The following is a 23,062-nucleotide window of genomic DNA, read 5'->3' as shown; positions in this document are numbered from 1 at the left end:
CCCCTTCAACTATCAAAGCCATCAAAACTAGTTTTCCCTGTTACACGCTCTAGAGCATCCAGGCGCTGACCATGCTCTCCCTTAGAAAGAGACAGGCTCTTTCTAGATCGCTTTCCTTAGACCAGGGGGCAGCCCTGCCCCACACAAGCACGCGGCTCTGCGCAAGCTTCCTGTGACCGAGAGGGAGCCAGGACCCCCGACCGCCCGGAAAAGTGCGGCTGGGCTCCAGGGCGCGCACGCCAGCCCACTGCACCAAACATTGTTTCCCTGTCAGGCCCTCCGCCCCTCCGCCGCCACTCTTCGCCTGCTGGGCAGCCCTGGGGCTCCGCCCCCACCGCAAAGGGGAGGAGCCTCTCGCGGAGAGCCCGGCTGGGTCTCCGGCCGGTGGGCCCCACCTCTACGAGGCGGGCAGTTAGTCGCCAGTTTAAGCGAGGAGATCTGCGGGTCACGTGCCAGAGTGTTGGGGGCGTGGCACCAGGAAGCGGCCTCAGCGCCCGCGAGATCGCCGCCACCGCCGCCGCCGCCCAGCCAGACTCCTTACATCCGGTGTTGCTCTACCGGCTTCACGCTGGCGGCCGCCCCTGGGCCCCCCGCCGCCGCGGCGGCGCCCGCCATGGACGAAGAGGACTATTACCTGGAGCTGTGCGAGCGGCCGGTGCACTTCGAGAAGGCGAACCCGGTCAACTGCGTCTTCTTCGACGAGGCCAACAAGCAGGTCCGGGCCGGCCCGCGCCCTTCTCCCCCGCGCGGCCCGGCGCGCCCTGCCGGCCGCCCCCGATGCCGCCGGGTGTTCCGCGCGCCGGGGCCGGGGGCCCGGGGATCAGGCCTAGGGCCGCCGCGCCAGTCCGGTCCTGTGAGGCATCCAAGTGACCGGGCTCCGCCGCGGCCAGGGCTTTCTCCCCCGAAGTGACAGCGGGCGGACCCCGCTCCCCTCGGCCGCTGCGGTCCGCTGGTGGCACGCCGGTGTTTCCCCGACGCCTTCTGGTCGTCAGTTTCCCTTGCAGTGAAGGATTTAGGCGCTGAGATTTTCACTGTTCTCGGGAATTTTGTAAACTCGGGGAGCAGCTTGGCTGAGTAGCCGGGTGTGCGTAACTGTATTCACGGTGCCTTTGCAGAAACAGGTTAGAGCTTGCAGCCTCCAGGACCCACCCGGTCTCGCACGGCGGGCAGGGTGTCAAATGGCAGCTTGTTTTGGTCACTACTCTCTTGTTTCTTAAAACTCATGTGGACACCAAGCATCCGCAGTTTGCTTAAGTGCCACGTTAGTTCAGCTGAACCCAGGGTGGGGGGTAGCAGAAATCATCGTCGCAGGTGGGCATAGGTGTCTGGAGCCTTTCAGAGTTCAGGATGGTAAAACGTCGCTGCTTTTTCTCCCAGGTTTTTGCCGTTCGATCTGGTGGAGCCACTGGAGTGGTAGTGAAAGGCCCTGATGACAGGAATCCCATCTCATTTAGGTAATTATCATATTGACGTTTCCAGACTGTTACAACGTGTCAACAAAGTGGTGTTTTTATCTGTTTCTCATTCAGAAGCTTGTTTTATATATTGGGTGTGGGGCACATCCCTGCCTGTAGGAAGAGGGAAGCAGACACCCGCTATACAGTCTTGGTGGACATCCTTGGACTTCCCGTCAGACTGAAGGTGTGCAGTCTTTCCTTGTTGTTTTGGGATCCACATAACTCCAGTTCGTGTCTCTTGAAATTAACCAGTCAGAGCGTCAGCGTTCGTATTTCCGGCTTCTCGGCGGAAGAGGGGCTTTATTTCCTCTTTTGGCTCAGGGGCTTTCCAGAGTATTTGAGAGATGGAGGAGATTCCTGGGTCAGTGTTTGCCATGTAATCATGTGTGTTGAAATCTCAGCTTCCAGTATGCTTAAGGGGACTGGATGTCCCAGTATATCCCAATGGAACCAGTGTAACTATGGGTAGCAGCTCCTTTCACTTTCAGAAGTATCTCAGTTTGGATGATAAACTATCTGATGACCTTAACTCTTGTGATTACAGAGGGGAAAGTACAGAGTTAGTCCTCAGTTCAGTAGTGACTTTAAAAACATTTTACAGTTGGACTGTGTAACTAGGAAACAGTTTTTATTTTTTTGGTTTTTTTTAAGTTTTTATTTATTTGGCTGTGCCTGGAGAATCCCAGGGATGGGGGAGCCTGGTGGGCTGCCGGCTCTGGGGTTGCACAGAGTCGGACACGGCTAAAGTGACTTAACAGCAGCGGCCAGGTCTTAGTTGCAGCATGTGGGTTCTTTTCCTTGTGGCATGTGGGATCTGGTTCCCTGACCAGGGATGGAACCTGGGCCCCCTGCATTGGGAATGCAGAGTTCTTAGTCACTGGACCGCCAGGGAAGTCCCTAGAAAACAACTTTTGAAGTAGAAAATGAATCAGCCTCTTTTTCTTTGATCATCCTTTGTTGGGAAAACATTGCTTGCAGTGTGCTGGGCTCCAAGCGTGTGGAGGCTTTGAGTGAGCCTGGCCCCCTTTAGGGGTCGCAAAGAGTCAGACACGACAGAGCCACTGAGTAGGTGAGCACACCCTGCTTTTGGAAAACCCATACATTTAGTGTTGGGAGGCAGGGAGTGGACGCATAGTATTTACTGTGATAGGTATTGTGATCACCCTCTCTTCAGAATGTAGGCACAGAGAAGAGATGGGCATTTATCTTGGAATGGGCTGGGGAAGACCACTGCCTGGGAGGGGGAAGGCCTCAGAGAGGATCGAGGCCTGAAAGGGAGGCTTCTAGGTGGACAGGAGGCTTCCGGATGGAGAGAACATGAAGACAAGCAGTCTCCCTGTTGCGGGGGAGGGATTCCCTGTCTGTGTGACTGAAGACGAGGTTTCAGGCAGGGAAGGCGTGGGTGGTGGTGTGGCCACTGACGGCAGTCAGCTTGAACCCTCTGTATTCTGCTGTGGATTTCAGGGTTCATCTCGTTACTTCAGATTTTTAAAAAAGGCAAAAAGATGAATATTTGGGAAGAGTGCACTGGTGCAGCATTGAAGCTTGATTAGTTGGGAACCTGTCATAGGAGTCAGGTATCCCATTAAGAGACCGTTGCTGCATTCTGAACCGGTGCAGTGGAAACCTGCCTGAAGGCAGTGTAGACCAAAGACGGGGTTGACTGGCCTCCAGTAGGCTCTCCGGGGTTGCTTAGGAAGGTCTGGGGTAAGACTCGCGGGTCACTTGGGTGTGGAAAGTGGGGGTAAGGCCATGATGATCTAGCCCAGGGGGCTCAGGAAGACTTGAGGGGAGATACTGAGTTTACCCTCTGATTTTTTTGGCCACACTGAGCGGCTTGTGGGATCATAGTTTGCCGACCAGGGATCGAACCCAGGCCCAGTAGTGAAAGTGCTGAGTCCTAGCCACTGGACCACCAGGAAATTCCCTACCCTGTTTTAAAAACATCTTGCTACTTTGAATAGCTCTGTTGTGGTCTAATTATTACCAACTGCATATATTTGACATACATAGTTGATGAGTTTTGATGCCTGAAACCATCATCATAATCGGGACAGTGAGCGCCCCCTTTCCTTCGAGAGTTTCCCCTGTGATCCAGCCCTTGGCTTCCTCTTGATGTCCATCTGAGGTGGTTGTGAGATGGAGGTGCAGCCGTCCTGGGCGGCACAGCCCATGGGGTGCTGGGTAGGAAAAAGTAGACTCCTCTTTCAAAAGCGCTGCTATATACTTCAATCAGAAATAAGTAAATATCTCACAGCTGCCAGCATCTCAGGAGAAAAAAGGTGTTGCTGTGAAGGCAATGGAGCGAGAAGGCGGCAGTGTGTGGAGAAAGTTGCTCTGGGGTCTAGACTCAGTGACATCTAAAAGGAGGCTCAGGTGAAAGTACAGTGTTCGCAACACCTTAGTCACTTGTTACCTGCAATTCGGTCAGTTTCTTCTGCCTCCTGTTGCCAGTTGGACTCTGCTGTTTGAAAAGTGGTCCTACTGAAGCTTCAGAAACATCATTGTCATTTTAAACTAAGATTTGCTGCTTCCTGAATATTTAACTTGTCTTTTTTCTTCTCATAAAATGATAGAAGCTAGAATGCAGTCATGAACTGTACAACTCATCACCTGCTCTTTCTTCTTAAAGAATGGAGGACAAGGGAGAAGTGAAGTGCATCAAGTTTTCCTTGGAAAATAAGATATTGGCTGTTCAGAGGACCTCAAAGACCGTGGTAAGACATATCTTTATAGTACAAAGCAGAGGACATTAGAAGTACATTTGGTGGGCTTCCCAGGTGGCGCTAGTGGTAAAGAATCTGCCTGCAATGCAGGAGACACCAGAGATGCGGATTCAGTCCCTGGATTGTAAAGATCCCCTGGAGGAGGGCATGGCAACCCACTCCAGTATTCTTGCCTGGAGAATCACATCGACAGAGGAGCCTGGCAGGCTACAGTCCATAGGGTCGCAAAGAGTCAGACATTTGACAGCAGAGAAAATAGACCAAATAAAAATACACAGTAAATAATAAGGAATGGGGAAATATAAAACTAGAAGTACATTTGGAAGAGAACGAACTGCAAAATTCCAGTGTCAAAGGGCCCATTTTTATTTTAGTTTCATGGAAGCGGTAGTTCTATGCTGCATTGTATTTGAGTTTTTGTATTCTTGAAGATGAGAAAGACATTTAAATGGATAAATGCTTAATGGCCTTAGTTTGTCATTTTTGACTTAAAAAATTTTTTTATGTACCTCTTTTTTAATTTTTCCTTTTTTTTTCTTCTGCTCTACGTGGCTTGCAGGAGCTTAGCTCCCCAACCAGGCACCAAACTTGGGCCCCCGGCAATAAAAGTGAGGCGTCCTAACTCCTGGAATTGCAGAGTCCCCTTAAAGTTTTTTTAAAAGTTATTTGGAACATCAGGCATCTTTTGTTTTGATGGATAACTGGAACCATAGATTTTGTAAAGCATATTTTTGGCAACTTTGGGAGTTAGCCTTACCTCAGTATCTTCATATTTTCACTTCTCTCATCTTTGAATGCTTGATCTAAGAACAGATATTCAAAGCTGGAGCAGCTTGTTGGCATTTTGGCCTTCGTCAGTATTCACCATCGCCATTTGTAGAGAAAAAGCTGTTGAGAAAGGCAAATCCTGTTTCTTTCTGTCAGTATTAACTGCTAAAATTTTTGGAAAGCCTCTTGTAAAATATAGCAACCCATTTCTCTGAAGTCAGTCATTTGAGGAATGCATTTTCAAAATCAGTTTCTGAACCCTAACAATATTCGGATTAACTCATTTTAAAAATTGGAATTGTCAACCTGTTGCTGATAATGGGGCAGCTTGTCCAGATAGGTTGTTTTATTTTTCCTGTCTTTGGGGTTTTGTCCATTTTTTTTTTTCTGATCCCTTTTTAAATTTGTCTTTTTCCTCTTGTCTCTTTGTACTTGAAGATTCACACTTCTCCTCTTGTGTGCTTCTTTCCTTTCAGGACTTTTCTAATTTTATCCCGGATAGTTCTCAGCTGGAGTATACTCAGGAGTGCAAGGTATGGGCTGATGGGGTGATTCTGTCTGAGCTGGTGGGCGTAAACGCCAGGGTCAGAGGCACAGGGTAGCCGGGTAATTGAGAGCACAAATGTGGAATTAGATTGTGCTTGGACCCTGGGATCTGCCTCACGTTGGCTCTGACTTCAGACACCTTTTAACTTTAATTTTAAAGTGCATTTCTTCAGCTGTAAGATGGAGCTGGCAGGACTAAACGGATGGGCGATGTTGAACACTGAGCCGCTTCAGCCCTTGGTGGCTGTTGTCTTCCTGTGGCCCCTGCCCTTCTCTGCTAGGCGGCGTTTCTGGGTCAGAGCTTGGGTTCCCTTCATAGCAGCCTCTTGGGAGGTTTTCAGAAAAGGAGTTCTCTCCCCCTTTTTCCTGATGATGTTGTCTGGACTTGGCTTCTTGTGTCCTTCCTCTTCCGTCCCTCCCGTCAGTGGAGATTCTAATCCATTTTAATCAGATTTGCTGAGCTGATGAGCTAGAGGGGGCTCAGCTCAGAGAGCATCGTGGCACCCAGGAAACCCAGCAGACGCTGCTGGTGAAGGGGTTTGTCTTTGTGTATCTTTGTAATGGTTTTGCTTCTTGAGGATCCACCTGGGTTCCTCAGATTTCCCAGGTGGCTCAGAGGTAAAGAATCTGCCTGCAAAGCAGGAGATGCAGGTTTGACCCCTGGGTCGGGAAGATCCCCTGGAGGGGGAAAGGGCAACCCACTCCAGTATTCTTGCCTGGAGAATCCCATGAACAGAGGAGTCTGGCAGTCCATGGGGGCACAGAGAGTCAGACACGACTGAGTGACTGATACTTCTGATGACTTCCCAGCAAAGAGGGGCCCATCTGCAGACACCTTAGCCCCTGGCAGTCTCCGTGGCTGTGTGCAGCAGAGCCTGGTCCTGGCCTGGCTGCCCTGAGGCTCCCAGCGTGGCTTTTCTCCAGGTGACTCAGGGCAGGGCTCGAGACCTTCAGCCCCACTTCGGGTAGCAGTCAAGGAAAATCTTTAGGCCTTTATACCACTAGCTTTTATGGTGTGTTTGACTCAGCATGTCAGCTGTCCTTTGATTTCTAAAGGTAGAGGTTGGTATCAGAGGGCGGGGCAGTTACCTTCCTGCCAAACTCAGTCCTTTCCCCCATCCTGTTTACGGGAAGGACTTCACATTCAGGTGCTTCAGTGAGGTGTTTCAGGTGGAGATCTGGGAACACTGTATTTAACAGAAAGTTTGATTTGTTCATAAGTAACCAAATCTTGGTAACTTTTATCAGAGTGATATAAACAGCACTTTAAACATTCAACTTCTGAGAAAGTGCTTTAAAAGTACTTTAAAAGTAGTTTAAAAAGTACTTTAAACTTTTGAAAAAAATTACAGGTTCATTTTTTTTTTTAATTAATTAAAAAAATCTTTCTACAATTCCTTTCAGACCAAAAATGCCAACATACTAGGATTCTGCTGGACCAGTTCTACTGAAATTGTCTTCATCACAGATCAAGGAATTGAATTTTACCAGGTATTATATTTATTACTTGGGCTTCCTTGGTGGCTCAGTGGTAAAGAATCCACCTGCCAATCCAGGAGACGCAGGTTCGATCCCTGGGTCGGGAGGATCCCCAGGAGAAGGAAATGGCAACCCACTCCAGTATTCTTGCCAGGAAAATCCCATGGACAGAGGAGTCTGGTGGGCTACAGTCTACAGAGTTGCAAGAAAGTCAGATAGGACTTAGCAAACAAACAAGAACAAATGTTTTTTACTTACATGTTCTAGAGAAAGGTTTGTGATCATGTTTTAGCAGCTGTTTGAATTCACTTGGGTGTTTATTCTTTTTTTTCTAATTACAAGTAATACATATTTTTTGGTAAAACATTCAGATCTTACCTTTACTTTATATGGAAGGTAAAAAGTCCCCCACAATCCCTGGAAGCAACCATTATGAACTGATTTGGTGCTTGTTCCTCCACTTGGTTCCTGCACTTACAAATATGGTTATATTATATAAACTTTTGCAACTGGTTGTTTTTTCTTTGCATAGGGGTATTTCTCACACATCCTACCATATCTTGTTCCGATTGGTATTCAGGTGTGTAGATGTGCTACAGTTTTACCATTTCTTGTTCATGAACATCTTTTGTTTTCTAGTGATTACAAACAATTCTGTAGTGAGTTCAAGCAGTGTATGAGCTTGTAAACACTGCTTTATATTCTTAGATGACACAATTCTTGGAAGGGCAATTACAATCTAGGTATGAATACCTAAAAAGCTGAACAGGGACTTTCCTGGTGGTCTGGTAATTAAGACTTCTTGCTTCCAATGGGTGGTATTTGTGGAGTGGGGGGGTGTTGAAGGTTCTGTCCCTGATCAGGTAACTAAGATCCCACATGCCTTGCAACAAGGCCAAAAGATAAAATGTGAGTAAGAACTAAATTAAGAATAAAAAGTAAAAACCTGAACAGATATTGTTAAATTTCTTCCAGAAGTTGCATTATCACTAGCAATATAGGAATCTCCGTTTTCCACACCGTTAGCAGAGCTAGATATCGTAAGTCTGTAGACATTTGCTAATCTTAAGAGGTGGAAAGCCATTTTAATTTGCATGTTTCATTAGGAGGGTGCTAAGCATCTTTTGTGTATTGTACATTTGTGTTTCCTGTTTTATGAATTGCTTTTTCATCTTAAAAAGAATTTTTTTAAACTTTTTTTTATTATTATTATTTCTTTTATTTCTTTTTATTTTTTGGCTGTGCCCTGTGGGATTTTAGTTCCCCTATTAAGAATTGAACCCTTGCCCCCTGCATTGGAAGCTTTAACTACTGGGCCGCCAGGGAAGTCCCAGAATTTTTTTTAACTGTGATAAAAAGCGCAGAACATGAAATCTACCATCTTAAGTATATAATTCATTAGCATTAAGTATTTTCACATTGTCGTGAAACCAAGCTCCAGAACTTTTATCTCGTAAAATTGAAACTCAGTACCTATTGAACAACAACTCCCCGTTTCCCCTTTCCCAGCCCGTGGTAACCACTGATTTCCTTTCTGCTTCTATGAATTTGTCTGCTTTAAGGTCCTCTGCCGCCTATAAATGGGATCCTACAATGTTTGTCTTTTTCTGACTGTCCTTTCTCACTTGGTATAATGTCCTCAAGGTTCATCCATATTACAGCATGCGTCAGAATTCCCTTCCTTTGCCAGGCTGGAAAATATTCCATTGAATACATACACCACATTCTGTTTGTCTGTTTATCTACCGACAGACACTGGCACTGCTTTCATTTTTTGGCTACTGTGAATGATGCTGCTATAAACACAAGTGTATGAGTGTCTCTTCGAGATACTACTTTCAATTCTTTTGGGTATATAACCCCCAGATGGGATTGTTGGATCACATAATAATTCTGTTTTTAATTTTTGAGGCATTTCCGCATAGCAGTAATGCCATTCCCAACAGCGGTGCACAAGGGTTCCGGTTTCTGCATCTCACCACTAAAACTTGTTTTCTGTTTTATCCACAGCAGTCATCCTGCTGGGTGTCAGATGGTGTCTCATTGTGGTCTTGATTTGCATTTCTCTGATTGGTGATGGTATACACCTTGTTCATGGCTTGTTGTCCTTTTGTTCGTGCTCTGGATGGTGTCTATTCCTTTTTTTTACAAAATAATATTTATTTCATTTATCTTTGGCGGTGCTGGGTTTTTGTTGCTGCTCAGGGGCTTTCTCTAATTGCAGCGAGCGGGGGCTACTCTTCGTTGTGGTGTTCGGGCTTCACATTGCAGCAGCTTCTCGGGGAACACAGGCTCTAGGGCGAGCAGGCTTCAGCAGTTGTAGCACGTGAGCTTAGTTGCTTGCAGCATGTAGAATCTTCTGGGCCAGGGATCGAACCCCTGTCCCCTGCATTAGCAGGCAGGTTCTTATCCATTGTGCCACCAGGGAAGTCCCCTCTGTTTTTAAATTGGGTTATTTTCTTTTTGTCGAGTTGTAGGAAGTGTTTGTATAGTTTGAATATTAACCCTTTATCAGATAGACAATTTGCAAATACTTTCTCCTGTTCTGTAGGTTGCCTTTTCACTCTGTTGTTTACATTGGACTTTCCTCTTTATCTTTTAATAACTAACTTACTGACCAGAGGCGTAGTAATGCATCTTATGTTACTGGAATGTAATTGACCAGAGTGTTTCAGTATTCACTTACATGACAAATTGCTGGCCACAGGCCTTAGTTTCTGCAAAAATCCCCTGGCCAGTAATGTGTTAATCTGTTCCAGCTGCCTGATCTATTGAGAAAGCTCCTGAAATCTCTTAAGTGGAGCCAGTGTGGAGAGGGTTAGAATTCTTTCAGGTGTTAAGTTTGTTGCCCCAACAAAACCAGTGTAATTTCATTTGGAATGTACTAATGGAGGAGGCACACCTCTGTAACACAGGGTGCTGTGAATGCCGTGGTACTTTGCTGTAGGTCCGTTATCAGAACTTTAGTGACTGTCAGAAAGAAAAGTTACCTGAATCCCATATGCACAGAAATAGAATTTTGTGCCTGTGAATAGCAAGGAAAGGATTGTAGCTTTACAGAAGGGTTCCTGGGGCAGTCATTTAAAAGTACATCTTTCTGTTCTCAGAAGTAGAAGAGTGTACTTTCAGGTCATCTAGGTGGTTTTAAGATCTTCAAGAAATAAGTTGGAAAGAAAGAGGAATCTGACACATCTTTATTTTATTATCCCTGGATCATCAAGAAATCCATACCCCCAACGCTGACTTCCATGTCAGTTCTTCAGGGCAGTGTTCTGGGAGTGTTAACATCATCTTGGGGCTCTATTCAGCACTCCTTAATGTATGAGTTTCTGAGTATATTTTAAATGTGCCATTATTATAAAATAGTTACTCGGTTTGCACGTGGAGTCTCATGAACAAGTCTGTTAGAAGAAGGATACCCCCTTACCCCCAGCCTCAGATCGAGCAGGAGACCAGGAGGAAGGCTGATTCTGCACGCAGGGCGGTGGCTGATTTGGTGCACGTGGCTCCAGGGTGTCGGCTTGTTTCGCTGGATCCATATCAACCAAGGATGCTGCTGCTCCCCACTCTTGGGAGGATGGTGCCTGGGAGTGTGGGGGCTTGGGCGGCCCTGGAGTGAGGTGGGCTGCCTGGGTTGTCACAGGTTCCTTTGCCCCTTGGAGCCTTATTTTTTCCCCTCAAATCAGCCTAATGATGTCCAGCCCTTGGGGGCAGGGAAAGAATAAATGAGCTAAGATTTGGAAGTGTTAATAAGCACAGCCCTGGAAGAATGGTAGCTGTAATAAATAAAAATGATTTTTTTCCCCCTACTTAACTACCGACTTCTTCATTTTATGATTTTCTTTGTGTACTGTGTCAGTCTTCAGGTATTTTCTTTTTTATTGTTTTGGCTGTACGTCGAGGCATGCAGGATCTTAGTTCCCTGACCAGGGATCAAACCTGCATTCCCTGCAGCAGAAGCACAGAGTCCAGAGGCACTGGACCGCCAGGGAATTTCCCATTTGCTGTTTTCAAATGAGGCTTCTGTTTCTTGAACTTTGTGTCAGGTGTTACCAGAGAAGCGGAATCTGAAGCTTCTGAAGAGCCAGAACATCAACGTGAACTGGTACATGTACTGTCCCGAGGGCTCCGTGATTCTGCTGTCCACCACAGTGCTTGGAAATGTGCTGCAGCCCTTCTACTTCCGGGTAAGGGTCGGTCTCCCTTTAAAAAAGTTCTCTGATAACAGCCTAACTGATCCTGTAACTTCAAAGGGGCAAGTTCCACCAACGAGAGCCTCGCCCCTTCTGACCACTAAAGGGCACCCCATACCATCACATCAACGAGAGCCTCGCCCCCTTCTGACCACTAGAGGGCACCCCATACCATCCCATCTCCGCCAAGAATGAGTCCTAAGGCCAGGCCCCTGGAACCCTGAAGAGGAGTGGAAGACACAGTGCATGTGTATCCTCAGTGATTTGACGTGGGGAGTGCTAAAACATCAGAAGGGCTTAATAAGCTTTTGCAAAAACACTTTTTCTCCCCCAAACAGGCTGGCACCATGTCGAAGCTGCCCAAGTTTGAGATTGAATTACCAGCTGCCCCAAAGTCAACTAAACTGAGCCTCTCGGAGAGAGACATTGCCATGGCGACAATGTATGTCTGTCCTTTGGGAGAATTCCTCCTGGTAATTGCTTTCAGCCCTGTCATGATAGGAGGTTGTTGTAAGCACACCGGGGCTGCCCTGGCTCCTGTAGCCTCAGAACACACGAGAAGGACCCTGGCTTCTCCACTTCCGGATCTTACGAATGTAGAAAGCTCCTCATCTTCCTGACATTCTTTTCTGATTTTATTGACTTTGTGATCTTAGAGAAGTTTTTTTCACCACATTAGTCTGATAAAATGAGAGACCATTGAGCCAATTTATTTCTCAGTTTCAGAAATTTTTTTTTAGTTCTGAGTTGAAGCTTATCAAAGACTTTTTTAGATAAAATATACTTGTTCTAAAGAAAAACATAGTTTACATTTTTTATCTAACAGATGTAGACCTAAATTATTTGTGTAGGAAGGTTTATTTTCATTTGGAAATGTAGATAGCTCAATTTAAAAACTTTATTATGAAAATATCAAACACAAAAATAAAACTAATTCAGAGACTCTCCTGTATACCCAAATTCAACAGATATCAACACTTTGCTTCTAAATTACTTCTGATTCTCCTATGGCCTAAAACTGGTTTCCAAATGGTAAAATATTTTTAGCACTTAGAATGCTTTTTTTTTTTAAGAAATCTGAGGCATGATGGTGTAGAAAAAAATAAAATAAGAACAACCTTTGCAAAAGGAGACCCTTCCCTCTGTCTCTTCCTTATCCCTGAGGCAGGCCCCAGCACTGTGAACTCCTGAAAGAAAAGCCTGCCTACAGGAACTGGTCACAGCAGCATTTATCAGATGAAGCTAAAAAATGCAAAGTGATTATCCTTTCCTCTGATTAAGGACTGTATTCATTTTACAAAACTGGGAAATCACAGAAAGTGAAAAGAAAAATAGACTTGGCATATTACTCTGGGCTTCCCAGGTGGCATTAGTGGTAAAGAATCCCTCTGCCATTGCAGGAGACTTGGGTTCGATCCCTGGGTTGGAAGATCCCCTGGAGGAGGAAATGGCAACCCAGCCCTCTATTCTTGCCAGGGAAATCCCATGGACAAAGGAAGCTGGTGGGCTACAGTCCATGGGGTCGCAGTCAGACATGACTGAGCACATGAGCGCAGCATGTTACTCAAGGATGACTATTAACAACTTGGATTTCTTTCCAGTAGTTTTGGATAGCCTGCATAAGTTTGTGGGTTTTTTACTACTGTGATCAAGTTCTATTTAGTTTTGCATCCCCCCCTTTTTCACTTAATATTAGATTTCTTTTTTTTAAGCTAACTGCACTTTCTTTGTAAATGTTTCTGTTGGCTGCAGAATATCTGATTAAGTGGGTATCTTGTAATTCACTTACCTATGGCCTTATAACTCAGTAGAATGGAAGGATGTCAGATGACTAGCGTGACTTACGTCTCCTTGTTCTCTGATCAGATATGGCCAGCTGTACGTTCTCTTCCTGAGGCATCATTCTCGGACCTCCAATAGTACTGGAGCAGAGGTAGTCCTGTATCATCTACCACGGTACATTTAATGCTGTCTTCCCTCTTCTCCAGTTTTAAAACACGAACTAAAGCTTGTTGATCTATTTTGTGACCTTTCTCTTGTCTTACAGAGAAGGTGCCTGTAAGAAGATGCACATACTGAAGTTAAACCGGACGGGGAAGTTCGCCCTAAACGTGGTGGACAACCTGGTAGTGGTTCATCATCAGGACACAGAGGTAGGACTGGGGGGTGTCCTGCTCCAAGGAACTGTGAAAATGTACAAAACATTCTGAAAAAGATAGAAAATGCTTTTAATGCTCAAAGGTTTGGTCTTCCAGGTAGAAATGGGTTTGGTCTTCTAGATGGTTTAGGAAAACCCTACCAGTTGATTAGGATAATTAAATACTATTTCAGAAAACAACACACATGAGACCAAACTTGAGAATAGTCATTTGGTTGAGTCATCTAAGCCAGGAATTCCTGGCAAGCTACTCTGTTGCTTTAGCGCCTGAGCCTTGCACTTCCTTTGTAAGTGTAAATGATGGTGGTTTTGAGGCCATGTGGCTCCAGAGAAAGAACTAGAATGCCCTTTCAGCTGGGTGTCCAGTGGAAGACAAGCCACTTGCCTCCTGGAGGCTGGTGACACCCGTGTTGTTAACTAATGAAGGTGTCGCAAGTTAAAGTAAAAAGGCTGTGTTCCCATCACTGGAGCCCTTCAGAGGCAGTGAGTCATAAATGTGGGAATCCATGTGAGAGCTGGCGGAGAGCTGTGATGTCGCAGCAGAGTCCTCCTCAGATAGCCACCAGCATGCAGGGGTAGATCACAGACACGAGGCTCCCTCAGCAGATCTGAACAGAAGATGTGAGGTCCTGAGGTCTGTTGGACTGATACCACACTTGTCTTTCTACCCACCAGACGTCGGTGATATTTGATATCAGGTTAAGGGGGGAATTCGACGGCTCTGTTACTCTGCATCACCCGGTGCTCCCAGCTCGATCCATCCAGCCCTATCAGATCCCCGCAGCAGGTAAGAGGGAGTCACCGTGTGTGGGTGGAAGGGGGAGCAGGTCCCGGGCTTCCCACATCTGTTCACTTTTCCAGGGCTGGTTCTGTCTGTCTGTTTTAACATCACTACTGAAACTTGGGCTTCCCTGGTGGCTCAGATAATAAAGAATCTGCCTGCAATGCAGGAGATGCGAGTTCAGTGTCTGGATTGGAAAGATCCCCTGGAGAAGAAAATGGCAACCCACTCCAGTATTCTTGCCTGGAGAGTTCCATGGACACAGAGTTCCATGGACAGAGAAACCTGCTGGGCGACTGTCTTTGGGGTCTCAGAGTCGGACACGACCGAGCGACTAACACTACTGAGTCTATAAGTTAAAACTGTGTTCTCATGAAAAGCATTTTATAAGTGACATGAATCTCCCTTTGAAGAAAACAGAATGATTCTTTTCTCTGAGCTTTACAATGGAGCATTGTGATTACCCACTGAAGCTCAAAGAGTTTTTAATGTTGAGTAAGATGTTGACGTTTCTGCTTGTCTCTGCTCGGTAACCCAGCAGTTAAATTTGGGTATTTATGGCTGTTATTTTGACCTGGGACCAGTTCTCCTTATTGTTCTTACGTTCTGTGTCACTATGATGACAAAGACTGTTGTTTTCCCTCGACTGGTGGTCATGGGAAGTGTTAAGGCTGTGGTTGTGAGTATTCTGAACCCATTCTCCAACCCGAAGCGGTGGCAGTGAGAAGTCAGAGGGGAGAGGGGGTCAGGATGTCAGGAAAGGGGAAAAGCCATTTCATTCCTTTTGCTTTTACTCAGTGTGACTGACTTCAGGGGAGAACTCAAAGCATGTTCTTTTTCAAGGAGATGGAAGTCTGGAGTAAGTTGGTTGTATATACAACCAACCAACCAAGTTGGTTGCCATGTATAAACCAGAGTCAGAAGGTGCACATGTGGAACTCTGGGAGGAGCGTTTTCTCAAAGGAATCCTTGTCAGATAGCTTTGGGTTGACCTCACGCACTGACAGGACGACCGTGTACCTGTCACGAGAAGAATCAGGTCAGGCTCTGGCTGATAGTTTAGCCGGAGCGCTGCCTCGTGCCTGTGTGCTGGGTCTTGCAGGATCAGCCAGCTGAGCAGAGTTTGAGAACAAGCCACAGTTGACCCTTGAACAATGAGGGTTAATCTGCATATAACTGATGGTCAGTCCTCCATATCCATCGGTCTGCACCTGAAGATTCAGCCACCCACAGACCATGTAGTCCTGTGGTTTCTACTGTTGAGAAATATCCCTGTGTAAGTGGGCCTGTGGAGTTCACGCCCGCCTTGTTTGAGTCGGCTGTAGTTCTCACATCTGGTTAGGTCTCAGCCTTCTCTGGTCTTTCCAGCTTCTTCCTTTTCCCAGGGTAGTTGAAAGATGTCAGCACTTAAAGAGTAGATGATGTCAGATGAATGGCTGGTATCTGCGATTGCTTACTCAGCATGAAAATAACTGCTGGCAATTGGGGCAAAAACAACTCTATAAATATTCCAGCCCGGTCCTCTAATGGGGTGGGGGGTAGGGGTGGGGGAGTCTGTGCAAAATTGACATCTTGTCTAACCAGCTGATTAAAACCTATCTTCCAATCTGAAATCACCCAGGTGACTTTTTCAGTTCTTGTGCATGTGTGTAAAAAAGCAAGACAGCGCTGTGAAAGAAACCTCAATCTGCTTTCTGCTTCTTTCAAGACTTCTTCCTTTAAAACTTCTTGAATTGTTCTCGACTTCCTTCTTCCTCCTGATGGGTGTTATCAATGGGACATGCCAACTCACTTCCTCCTTACTTAACTGCAGTCGAATGAACACTCACTGAAGCCCTTAGAAAGTATTAAGTGTTGTACTGGCAGCACTTTCTGGCTGGGTTACTTAGCCCTTACACACATGTCTTTTCCGTTTGTAGGTCCGGCTCCTGTGACCAGCCAGTCCCCCGTCCCGTGTAAACTCTGTATCTTTTCTGAAGGCCTTGGCAGGGCTGGGGAGGGGAGCTGTCACCTCTCCTTACACTGGGGTCTAAGGGTGGTCCAAGCCCCCAAGTCAGGGGTGAATCACACTATGGAAAGCACCCGTGGGGTTTCCCTCTTATCAAGGGCCGGGCCTCCATGGGGGCCTCAGTGAGGGGTGGGGAGGATGCTAATGGGAGCTGGGTTGTCTTCTGTCCTCCTCTCCTGGGGTAGTGTTTCCTATAACGTGTGGACTCTTCATCGTGGATCGTCTTCCAGCCCGATATCATCATCAGCGCGAGTCAAGGTGGGTCTGAGGTGCAGGTGGGGGGTGTCCTGTTAGAAAAGATGAGCTTGTGGACGGTCTTCTGTCCGTCTCGAGGGTACCAGCTCGGTGCTGGTCCTGGGGAGAAAGGGCTGACTCGGACATTTCCAGTGAAGCCTTTCTCTCCCAGACCCCCATTGAGAAGAACTGTGCCCACTGCCCAGCAGTGAGGGTGTTGGGAGGTTTGGGGACAGGGGGTGCCCAGGGCTGGGAGGATGGTGGGTTCCAGAGCTCCTCTGGGAGCCTCAGGAGTCACCTTTGATTGACGAGTCAGAGCAGAAGAGGAGCCCGGGACCAGAGCCGTGCCCGGGCTGCCACCTGCCCTCCGTCGGCACCGAAGGGGAGGAGGTGCCTGTCTTCAGTGGGTGCTCCGCGGGTGCAGGGAGGGTTCCTCCGTGAGGAGTTGGCCAACATGCAGAGCTCGTTGGCTGCAGTCCCACTGTGGAGTGGGTGTCCTGAGCGTCGCAGCCAGGGCTGTGTTGTGAGCGCAGCCACTGGCTCAGCTCTGCAGCATCGGCCCCCCCCCCCCGCCCGCCGTGAAGGTGGAGGGAAGCAGCTCGGGGGCCGTTGCTCTGGTTTGCAGCCACGGTTCAGCGTGCCGCCTCTCCGCCAGGTTACCTCTGGAACCTCCAGGTGAAACTGCAGCCCATAGTGAACCTCTTGCCGGATAAAGGCAGGCTCGTGGACTTCCTTCTGCAGAGGAAGGAGTGCAAGGTGGTCATCCTGTCTGTGTGCTCGCAGAGTGAGTAGGGCTTGGGGGTCCTCAGCCCCTCGGTCTGATTCCTGACATGGCCTGCATGCCCGCCGTGAGATGGGCCACGCTTTTCTCCTCTCTGCAGCCTGTAGGCTCATGACGGGGGCATCATTTAACCCCCTGGAAAGGCTGCTTTTTGATGTATCCCTGCAAGATATTTCTTGGGTAGGAGAGACTAAAGAAACAGACCTAAACCTTGGCACACACGAGGGTAGAGGATGCCCTCCCCAGCTGGAAAAGAAACTCTTTTCTGAGTCCAAGTCACTCAGGACGTTTTGTCTGACTCTCCTGACGCCCTCTGTCAGTAACCGGCAAGGGCTGGTGACCACCCTCAGGGCCCCCAGCCCTTAAACTGGCATGTCTCTTGGTGACCCTTGGAAACAAGTCCTTTCTCTCCTAGCATGTAGGCTGACCGGTGTGAACCTTGATTCCTTCCAGTGTTGACAGAATCGGACAGAGCGACGTTGCCCGTGATAGCCACCGTCTTTGACAAACTCAACCAGGAGTATAAGAAATACCTGGACGCCGAGCAGAGTTACACGATGGTAAGTTGTATGTACACCAGGGGGCGCTCCGCCCCACCCCAGGTACATTTTCAATGTAACTATAAGCAAGATTCTCATAGAATGACACCACTGAGGTTTGCCCTGTGCCAGGGGGCATGGTGGATGTTTACAGGCAGCGTAAACTTAAGAGTCCCTGTGTCCCCTGAGCCCAGGGGCTGAATGTCACTTAATGGCTTCCTCTTCATTTGTTGTTTTTAATCTGTTTGGTCATATACATGTGTAGATCCTTGTGGTCTCCCTTTATGTAACGGATAAGAAAATCAGTCTCGGTTTGCATTATTTTATGTCTTTCTGCCAAGCCAGAGTCAAGACTTTGGTAAATCAGTAATGTAAATCATTTTGCCACATCTTCCTTTCCTTTTAGGATGGAAAAGCTATAAAAACAAGACTTATCCTGTCATTCAGTCAAGCTCCTTTTAGGATCCTGATGATTAAGTATTAGCACTGTGCTTTTCCTGTAGTAGGTTCAGGTGTTTGTTGGACTTCACCGGTGGTCCAGTGGTTAAGACTCCACGCTCCCAGCAGTTCCACTGCTAGGGGCATGGTCTGGGACCAGTTTCCCCGGTCTGGGGACTTAAGATCTCGCATGCCACTTGTGGCCAAAAAAAGAAAAAAAACAAAAATGTCGAATGTCTGTTGTGAAGGGTAGGCTTATACTGTTTCATAAGTGTGTCTTCCGAAGCTAGAAGGAAGTTCAGGACAAGTGGAATGAATTATTTGCCTTCATGAACCTGAGTAGTCCGAAGGCTAAAAATGGCAGTGGTTTTAAACAATAACAACCCCCCAGAACCCCTTCCCTTTAGCCTCTCAGGGATAACAGGGCTGAGGTGCAGTGTGCAGCCTTGTGTGGCCCTGTCCTCAGACCCATGCCCTTCTGGAGCTGTCCTGTCCCTGCCACGGGTGTTGTGGGCAGAGGAGGCAGCAGGTCTGATCTCAAATGGCAGCCTCTGTGAGCCCCTACGCTGCGGTGCTCTGGCTTTGTAAACCTGTGGGAGTCAAGAGCGTGGGCCACCAACACCACCACTGGAATGCATCGGGCTTCTGCAAATGCAGGTTCTCAGGTGCCCCCCGCAGAGTCAGCATTACAAAGTGAGGTGAAGTCGTCAAGATCTCACAGGGCTTTCTTGTTCAGTGACGTTTGGGGAGCCTTGCTTGCCATTTAAAAAGCTATTGAGGGAATTCTCTGGCGACCCAGTGGTTAGAACTCTGTGTTCTCAGCACTGAGTGCCCGGGTTTAGTCCCTGATCTGGATTGTGGTCAATCCCACAAGCCTTGCTGCTCAGCAAAAAAAAAAAATTCTATTGATAGTCATTGTAAGAGATATTTTTCAGTCAGTGTAGGATCTGGGCTTCATAAAACAAAGATGCAGTAGGCACTTTATTAGACAACAAATGCCACATGGTTTGCAATTAATATTATTAGGGAGTTATTTTAAGAGGTTAAAAAAAAATTCTCAATAAAACTACGTCTTAGGCTTTTAGGTTCCATCCATGAACACTGGTGTGTTTTCAGGATGATCAGCTCTGACCTGCTAAACACCCTCTCCAGCTGCACTGCAGAGTTTGTCCAAGTGTCATCCTCTGCTCATGTCCAGGCTCACAGCATCTAGGAATTTGGTCTTTTGGGGTTGACTGCAAACATGCCGTTACCCAGAAGAGGACTGAGACCCTGTCTGTGGTTTGTGTGCAGGCCGTGGAGGCGGGGCAGAGCCGGAGTGGCCCGCTGCTCAGGAGGCCGGTGCGCACCCAGGCCGTGGTCGACCAGTCTGACATGTACACGCACGTTCTGTCAGTGTTCACGGAGAAGAAGGTAGGGGAGGCTCGCCAGCCCTCTTTGGGCTTAGGATTCCCAAGGCAGTGATCATACGTGAAGGGAACTGAGGAGAAAGAACTCAGAATGTGATTAGAGTAACCGAGCTGTCTTGGAGTGAGGACTGGATGGATGCTTATCGTTTGGCCTCTAATACTCAAGCTTAAATATGATCACAGACCAGGGAGGGTCTGGAGGGTGGTTTAGCGGTAAAGAACCTGCCTGCCAGTGCAGATGTAAGAGATGTGAGTTTGATCCCTGGGTTAGGAAGATCCCCTGGAGGAGGGCGTGGCAACCCACTCCAGTATTCTTGGCTGGAGAATCCCATGGACAGAGGAGCCTGTGGACTACGGTCCGTGGGTCACAGAGTTGGACATGACTGAAGCAGCACAGTGCAGCCAAGTGGAACCCCGGAAGCCAGGGGGCAGATGAACAAGGAGTCACGTGTGTGTCTAACCGTTCTCTGTGCAGGAGACGCCGCACAAATTTGTGATCGCCGTGCTCATGGAGTACATCCGCTCCCTGAACCAGTTTCAGATCACAGTACAGGTACCTCTGTGGGCCCACGTTCCAGGGACAGGGAATCATTAGAGTAAAAGCAGGTCACTGTCTTAACTGAAGTGATGCAGTATCCCCCAAGGGTCTGCACACCTGGCTGAGTGAGGCACCCCCTCATAGGACCCTGTGTTCTTCAGTGGAAAAATCGGTGTCAGATCAGGGCTGGGTTCTTTCACCCGCACCCACTTCTCTTAGTGATGGGAACTTCACTGAGAGCAGCCACGGTCCTCGGCACGCCGCATCGCTAGTCTGTCGTAGTTGACTGACGTGTCTGTCTGTCTCTCAGCATTACTTACACGAGCTGGTCATCAAGACGCTCGTCCAGCACAACCTCTTCTACATGCTGCACCAGTTCCTGCAGTACCACGTCCTCAGTGACTCAAAGCCTTTGGTGAGTGCCAGTCAGCTTTACTTCTGTGACTCAACATTTGAGGGACTTCCCTGGTGATCCAGTGGCTAAGACGCCACATTCCCAATGCAGGGGGCCCAGGTTCGATTCCTGGTGGGGTAACTAGACCCTGCTTGCCACAAGAGTTCACATGTTGTAACTAAGACACGTGGCATAGCCAAATAAAAACAAGTATAAAAAAAACCTTTGACCTTCCAACATATTATGAATCCAATCTCAAAGCGTGTATCTTTCAGGCTTGTCTGCTGCTTTCCCTAGAAAGTTTTTATCCTCCTGCCCACCAGCTGTCTCTGGATATGCTGAAGGTAACTGATATAGCCAAGTTTCAAACCACACAGAAGGCTGTTCCTACTGCATGCACTGACCCAGCTTTCTACCTTATTTCCAGCGACTTTCCACAGCAAATGATGAAATAGTAGAAGTTCTCCTTTCCAAACACCAAGTGTTAGCTGCCTTAAGGTTCATCCGGGGGATCGGTGGCCATGATAACATCTCTGCACGGAAGTTTCTAGATGCTGCAAAGCAGACTGAAGACCACATGCTTTTCTACACGATATTCCGATTTTTTGAACAGCGAAACCAGCGTCTGCGAGGGAACCCTAGTTTCACACCAGGTGAGAATACAGCTGCAAGGAAAAGACGTGGGGTGGCCACACTCAGTACCAGGAGATCATTGGCGGCTGGGGTGGGGCGAGAAGGCTTTTGGTTTGGAGAACTCTTGGGCTAGTTCTTAAAGAACAAAATTTTGTACCAGCCTGCATAAGCCTTAGCCTGTTCACTGTAGTGAGAATGGATTCAGGGTGCTGATGGAGTTGGGGTTCTGTTCTGGAACTTGCAGGGAGTGATGGGGTGGAGACAGTGTCATCTGGGCAAAGCTGTCTCACATCTGGGCCTGGAATGGCCCTTTCTGAAGAATCAGGAACAAGACCGGAAATGGCTGCAGAGGGTTGTCAATGGCCTGAGGCTTGTCAATGTTTCACTTTTAGGCAGGATGCATTGGCCAATCACTCTAATCTCCAAAGTTATGAAATCTAAAGCACCCTTTTCCTCAGGATGGGGGAACCTGTGACTCCTTCAGGGCTTCCAGTGTTTACGGATCTCCCTGCTTCTCCACCGTCTCTCAGAGCAGACGGCGGGGTTGCTGGGGGCGGTCAAGGCACCAGCTAGTCCTGTGATGGCATGAGCTGTGTGAACAGAAAGGATGACTCAGAAGCTTAGGAAAACAAAGTATTTTATGAGAGAAAAATAAGTTAAAACCCAGTATCCACATCTAGGACCTGCGGAGTGTTCCCTTGTTTTCCTCCTTTTGTGCCTCGTCTTAACGGATTAAATCTGCATTTTCCTTTACAGGAGAACACTGTGAAGAACATGTTGCTTTTTTCAAACAAGTTTTCGGAGACCAAGCTCTAATGAGGCCTACAACTTTCTGAGGTCACTTGCTAGTTTTTTTTATATATATATATATATATATATATAAAATGTGTACAAAGTTAATTTATTGCGTTAATAAAGCTCTTTAAACTACAAAATGTTGTAATAAAGTATGTATCTACCACATCCTCAAATGTTACTAAAAATAAGGTGTAGAACTTGTGTGATGGCTTACTCCTGAAAAAGGAGAAACATTGCATTGATTGGCCTTTAGGAAGTGTCAGTGAGCAGATCGCAGGCTCCCTAGCGCCCCCTTCTGGCTGCCCGAGAACCAGGCCTCATTCCTGGGGAACTGAAAGGTGCTCCAGCGCCCTGGGGCTGCCTCCAGGTTCAGTAATACTGCTTCCCGTCAGAGTCTGCATTCCTGAGTTTAAAAGCGCTAGGGCCAGAGCGGCTGCTGTTGAGTAGCCTGATGCTCACGTCCAGGGTTCAACCAAGCCTCGACAACGCGGTTGCCGTCGTGGTAAACCAGCCGACCCGCAGACACAGTCTCAAGCCCGTGAGGGGCAGCTAGAAGTTGAGGAGCTGTTCTCGCTCTGTGCCTCTGTATCGCTGCTGCGCGGTCAGACTTCTGGCTTTATTTATTGACGGGCCTGTGAGGGATAAAATAACTTATGAATCATTTCTTGAGAAAAGGAGATGGTTTCTACTGTAACAGAACTTCCTGTCCTCCAGAGATTTGGGGGGGGGGGGGGGGGGGGCGGGGAAATCCTCATTTTCTCAATCACAAAGCTATAAATCAAGCAAATTAGTACTGTTCTGTCAACCACAGGTCATTTATAGAAGCTGAAGTTGCCACAGAGGTAAAATATGCTCCTGAAGAGAACTCCAAATTAGAGACAAGCCACAGAGCAGCGTTCTTCTTTAAAAGTGAACGGAAATGAAGGCTGTTCCAGGGCACCGCGGGCTGTGGCCAGACCAGGTCCTCCTCCTCAGTGGGGAGGAGCCCTGGGCCTCTGACATGCAAGCTTACTCCCAGTGCTGACCACGTCAGGCTCCAGTTTTCTAATGAAGTGGTTTAGCCATGAAGCCCCAGGATCAGAGTTTTTCTCTTAGAATAAATATTTATCAAATGACCACTGGTATAAGTACATTCAAATACTTCAAAGGAAAGCTTCAAGGTACCCGCCCTTCTATCAGGCT

The 23,062-nt window shown here is 47.5% G+C and overlaps 2 protein-coding genes across 5 annotated transcripts in view; one reads left to right on the top strand and one right to left on the bottom strand.

The window, feature by feature from the left end:
- Positions 1–504: 504 nt before the first annotated feature.
- Positions 505–22,124, top strand: RMC1 (regulator of MON1-CCZ1). 4 transcript variants are annotated; one of them, XM_061131015.1, is made up of 20 exons: positions 505–715; positions 1,378–1,454; positions 4,090–4,174; positions 5,428–5,484; positions 6,902–6,988; positions 11,023–11,163; positions 11,508–11,611; positions 13,036–13,125; positions 13,217–13,322; positions 14,003–14,114; positions 16,028–16,072; positions 16,321–16,374; positions 17,006–17,134; positions 17,585–17,691; positions 19,402–19,521; positions 19,993–20,070; positions 20,366–20,470; positions 20,725–20,793; positions 20,877–21,102; positions 21,839–22,124. In XM_061131015.1, exons 1-20 carry the CDS (start codon positions 614–616, stop codon positions 21,916–21,918), a joined length of 1,974 nt encoding a protein of 657 aa, XP_060986998.1. In that variant the 5' UTR covers positions 505–613; the 3' UTR covers positions 21,919–22,124. The 4 variants fall into 4 exon arrangements, with proteins under 4 accessions (XP_060986998.1, XP_060987000.1, XP_060987002.1 ...); XM_061131017.1 differs by lacking the exon at positions 5,428–5,484; XM_061131018.1 differs by lacking the exons at positions 505–715; positions 1,378–1,454 and adding an exon at positions 1,503–1,641.
- The window catches only part of NPC1 (NPC intracellular cholesterol transporter 1), a 43,189-nt gene continuing 41,829 nt past the window's right edge, over positions 21,703–23,062 (bottom strand). The window contains exon 25 of the mRNA XM_061131014.1: positions 21,703–22,512. Within this exon, the coding sequence (XP_060986997.1) occupies positions 22,430–22,512 (83 nt within the window). The 3' untranslated portion in view covers positions 21,703–22,429. The remainder of the gene's footprint in view (positions 22,513–23,062) is intronic.

This window comes from Dama dama, chromosome 27 (assembly GCF_033118175.1).
Source record: "Dama dama isolate Ldn47 chromosome 27, ASM3311817v1, whole genome shotgun sequence".
Taxonomy (NCBI): domain Eukaryota; kingdom Metazoa; phylum Chordata; class Mammalia; order Artiodactyla; family Cervidae; genus Dama; species Dama dama.
This window is presented reverse-complemented; position numbering and strand designations above follow the sequence as displayed.

What these genes read in the sequence shown, in the direction of transcription:
- RMC1 (XM_061131015.1), top strand. Translation starts at nt 614, where the DNA reads ATGGACGAAGAGGACTATTACCTGGAGCTGTGCGAGCGGCCGGTGCAC. An exon ending in AGTATACTCAGGAGTGCAAG is followed by an intron (nt 5,485 to 6,901) that starts GTATGGGCTGAT and finishes AATTCCTTTCAG; the next exon opens with ACCAAAAATGCCAACATACT. An exon ending in CATCATCAGCGCGAGTCAAG is followed by an intron (nt 16,375 to 17,005) that starts GTGGGTCTGAGG and finishes CCTCTCCGCCAG; the next exon opens with GTTACCTCTGGAACCTCCAG.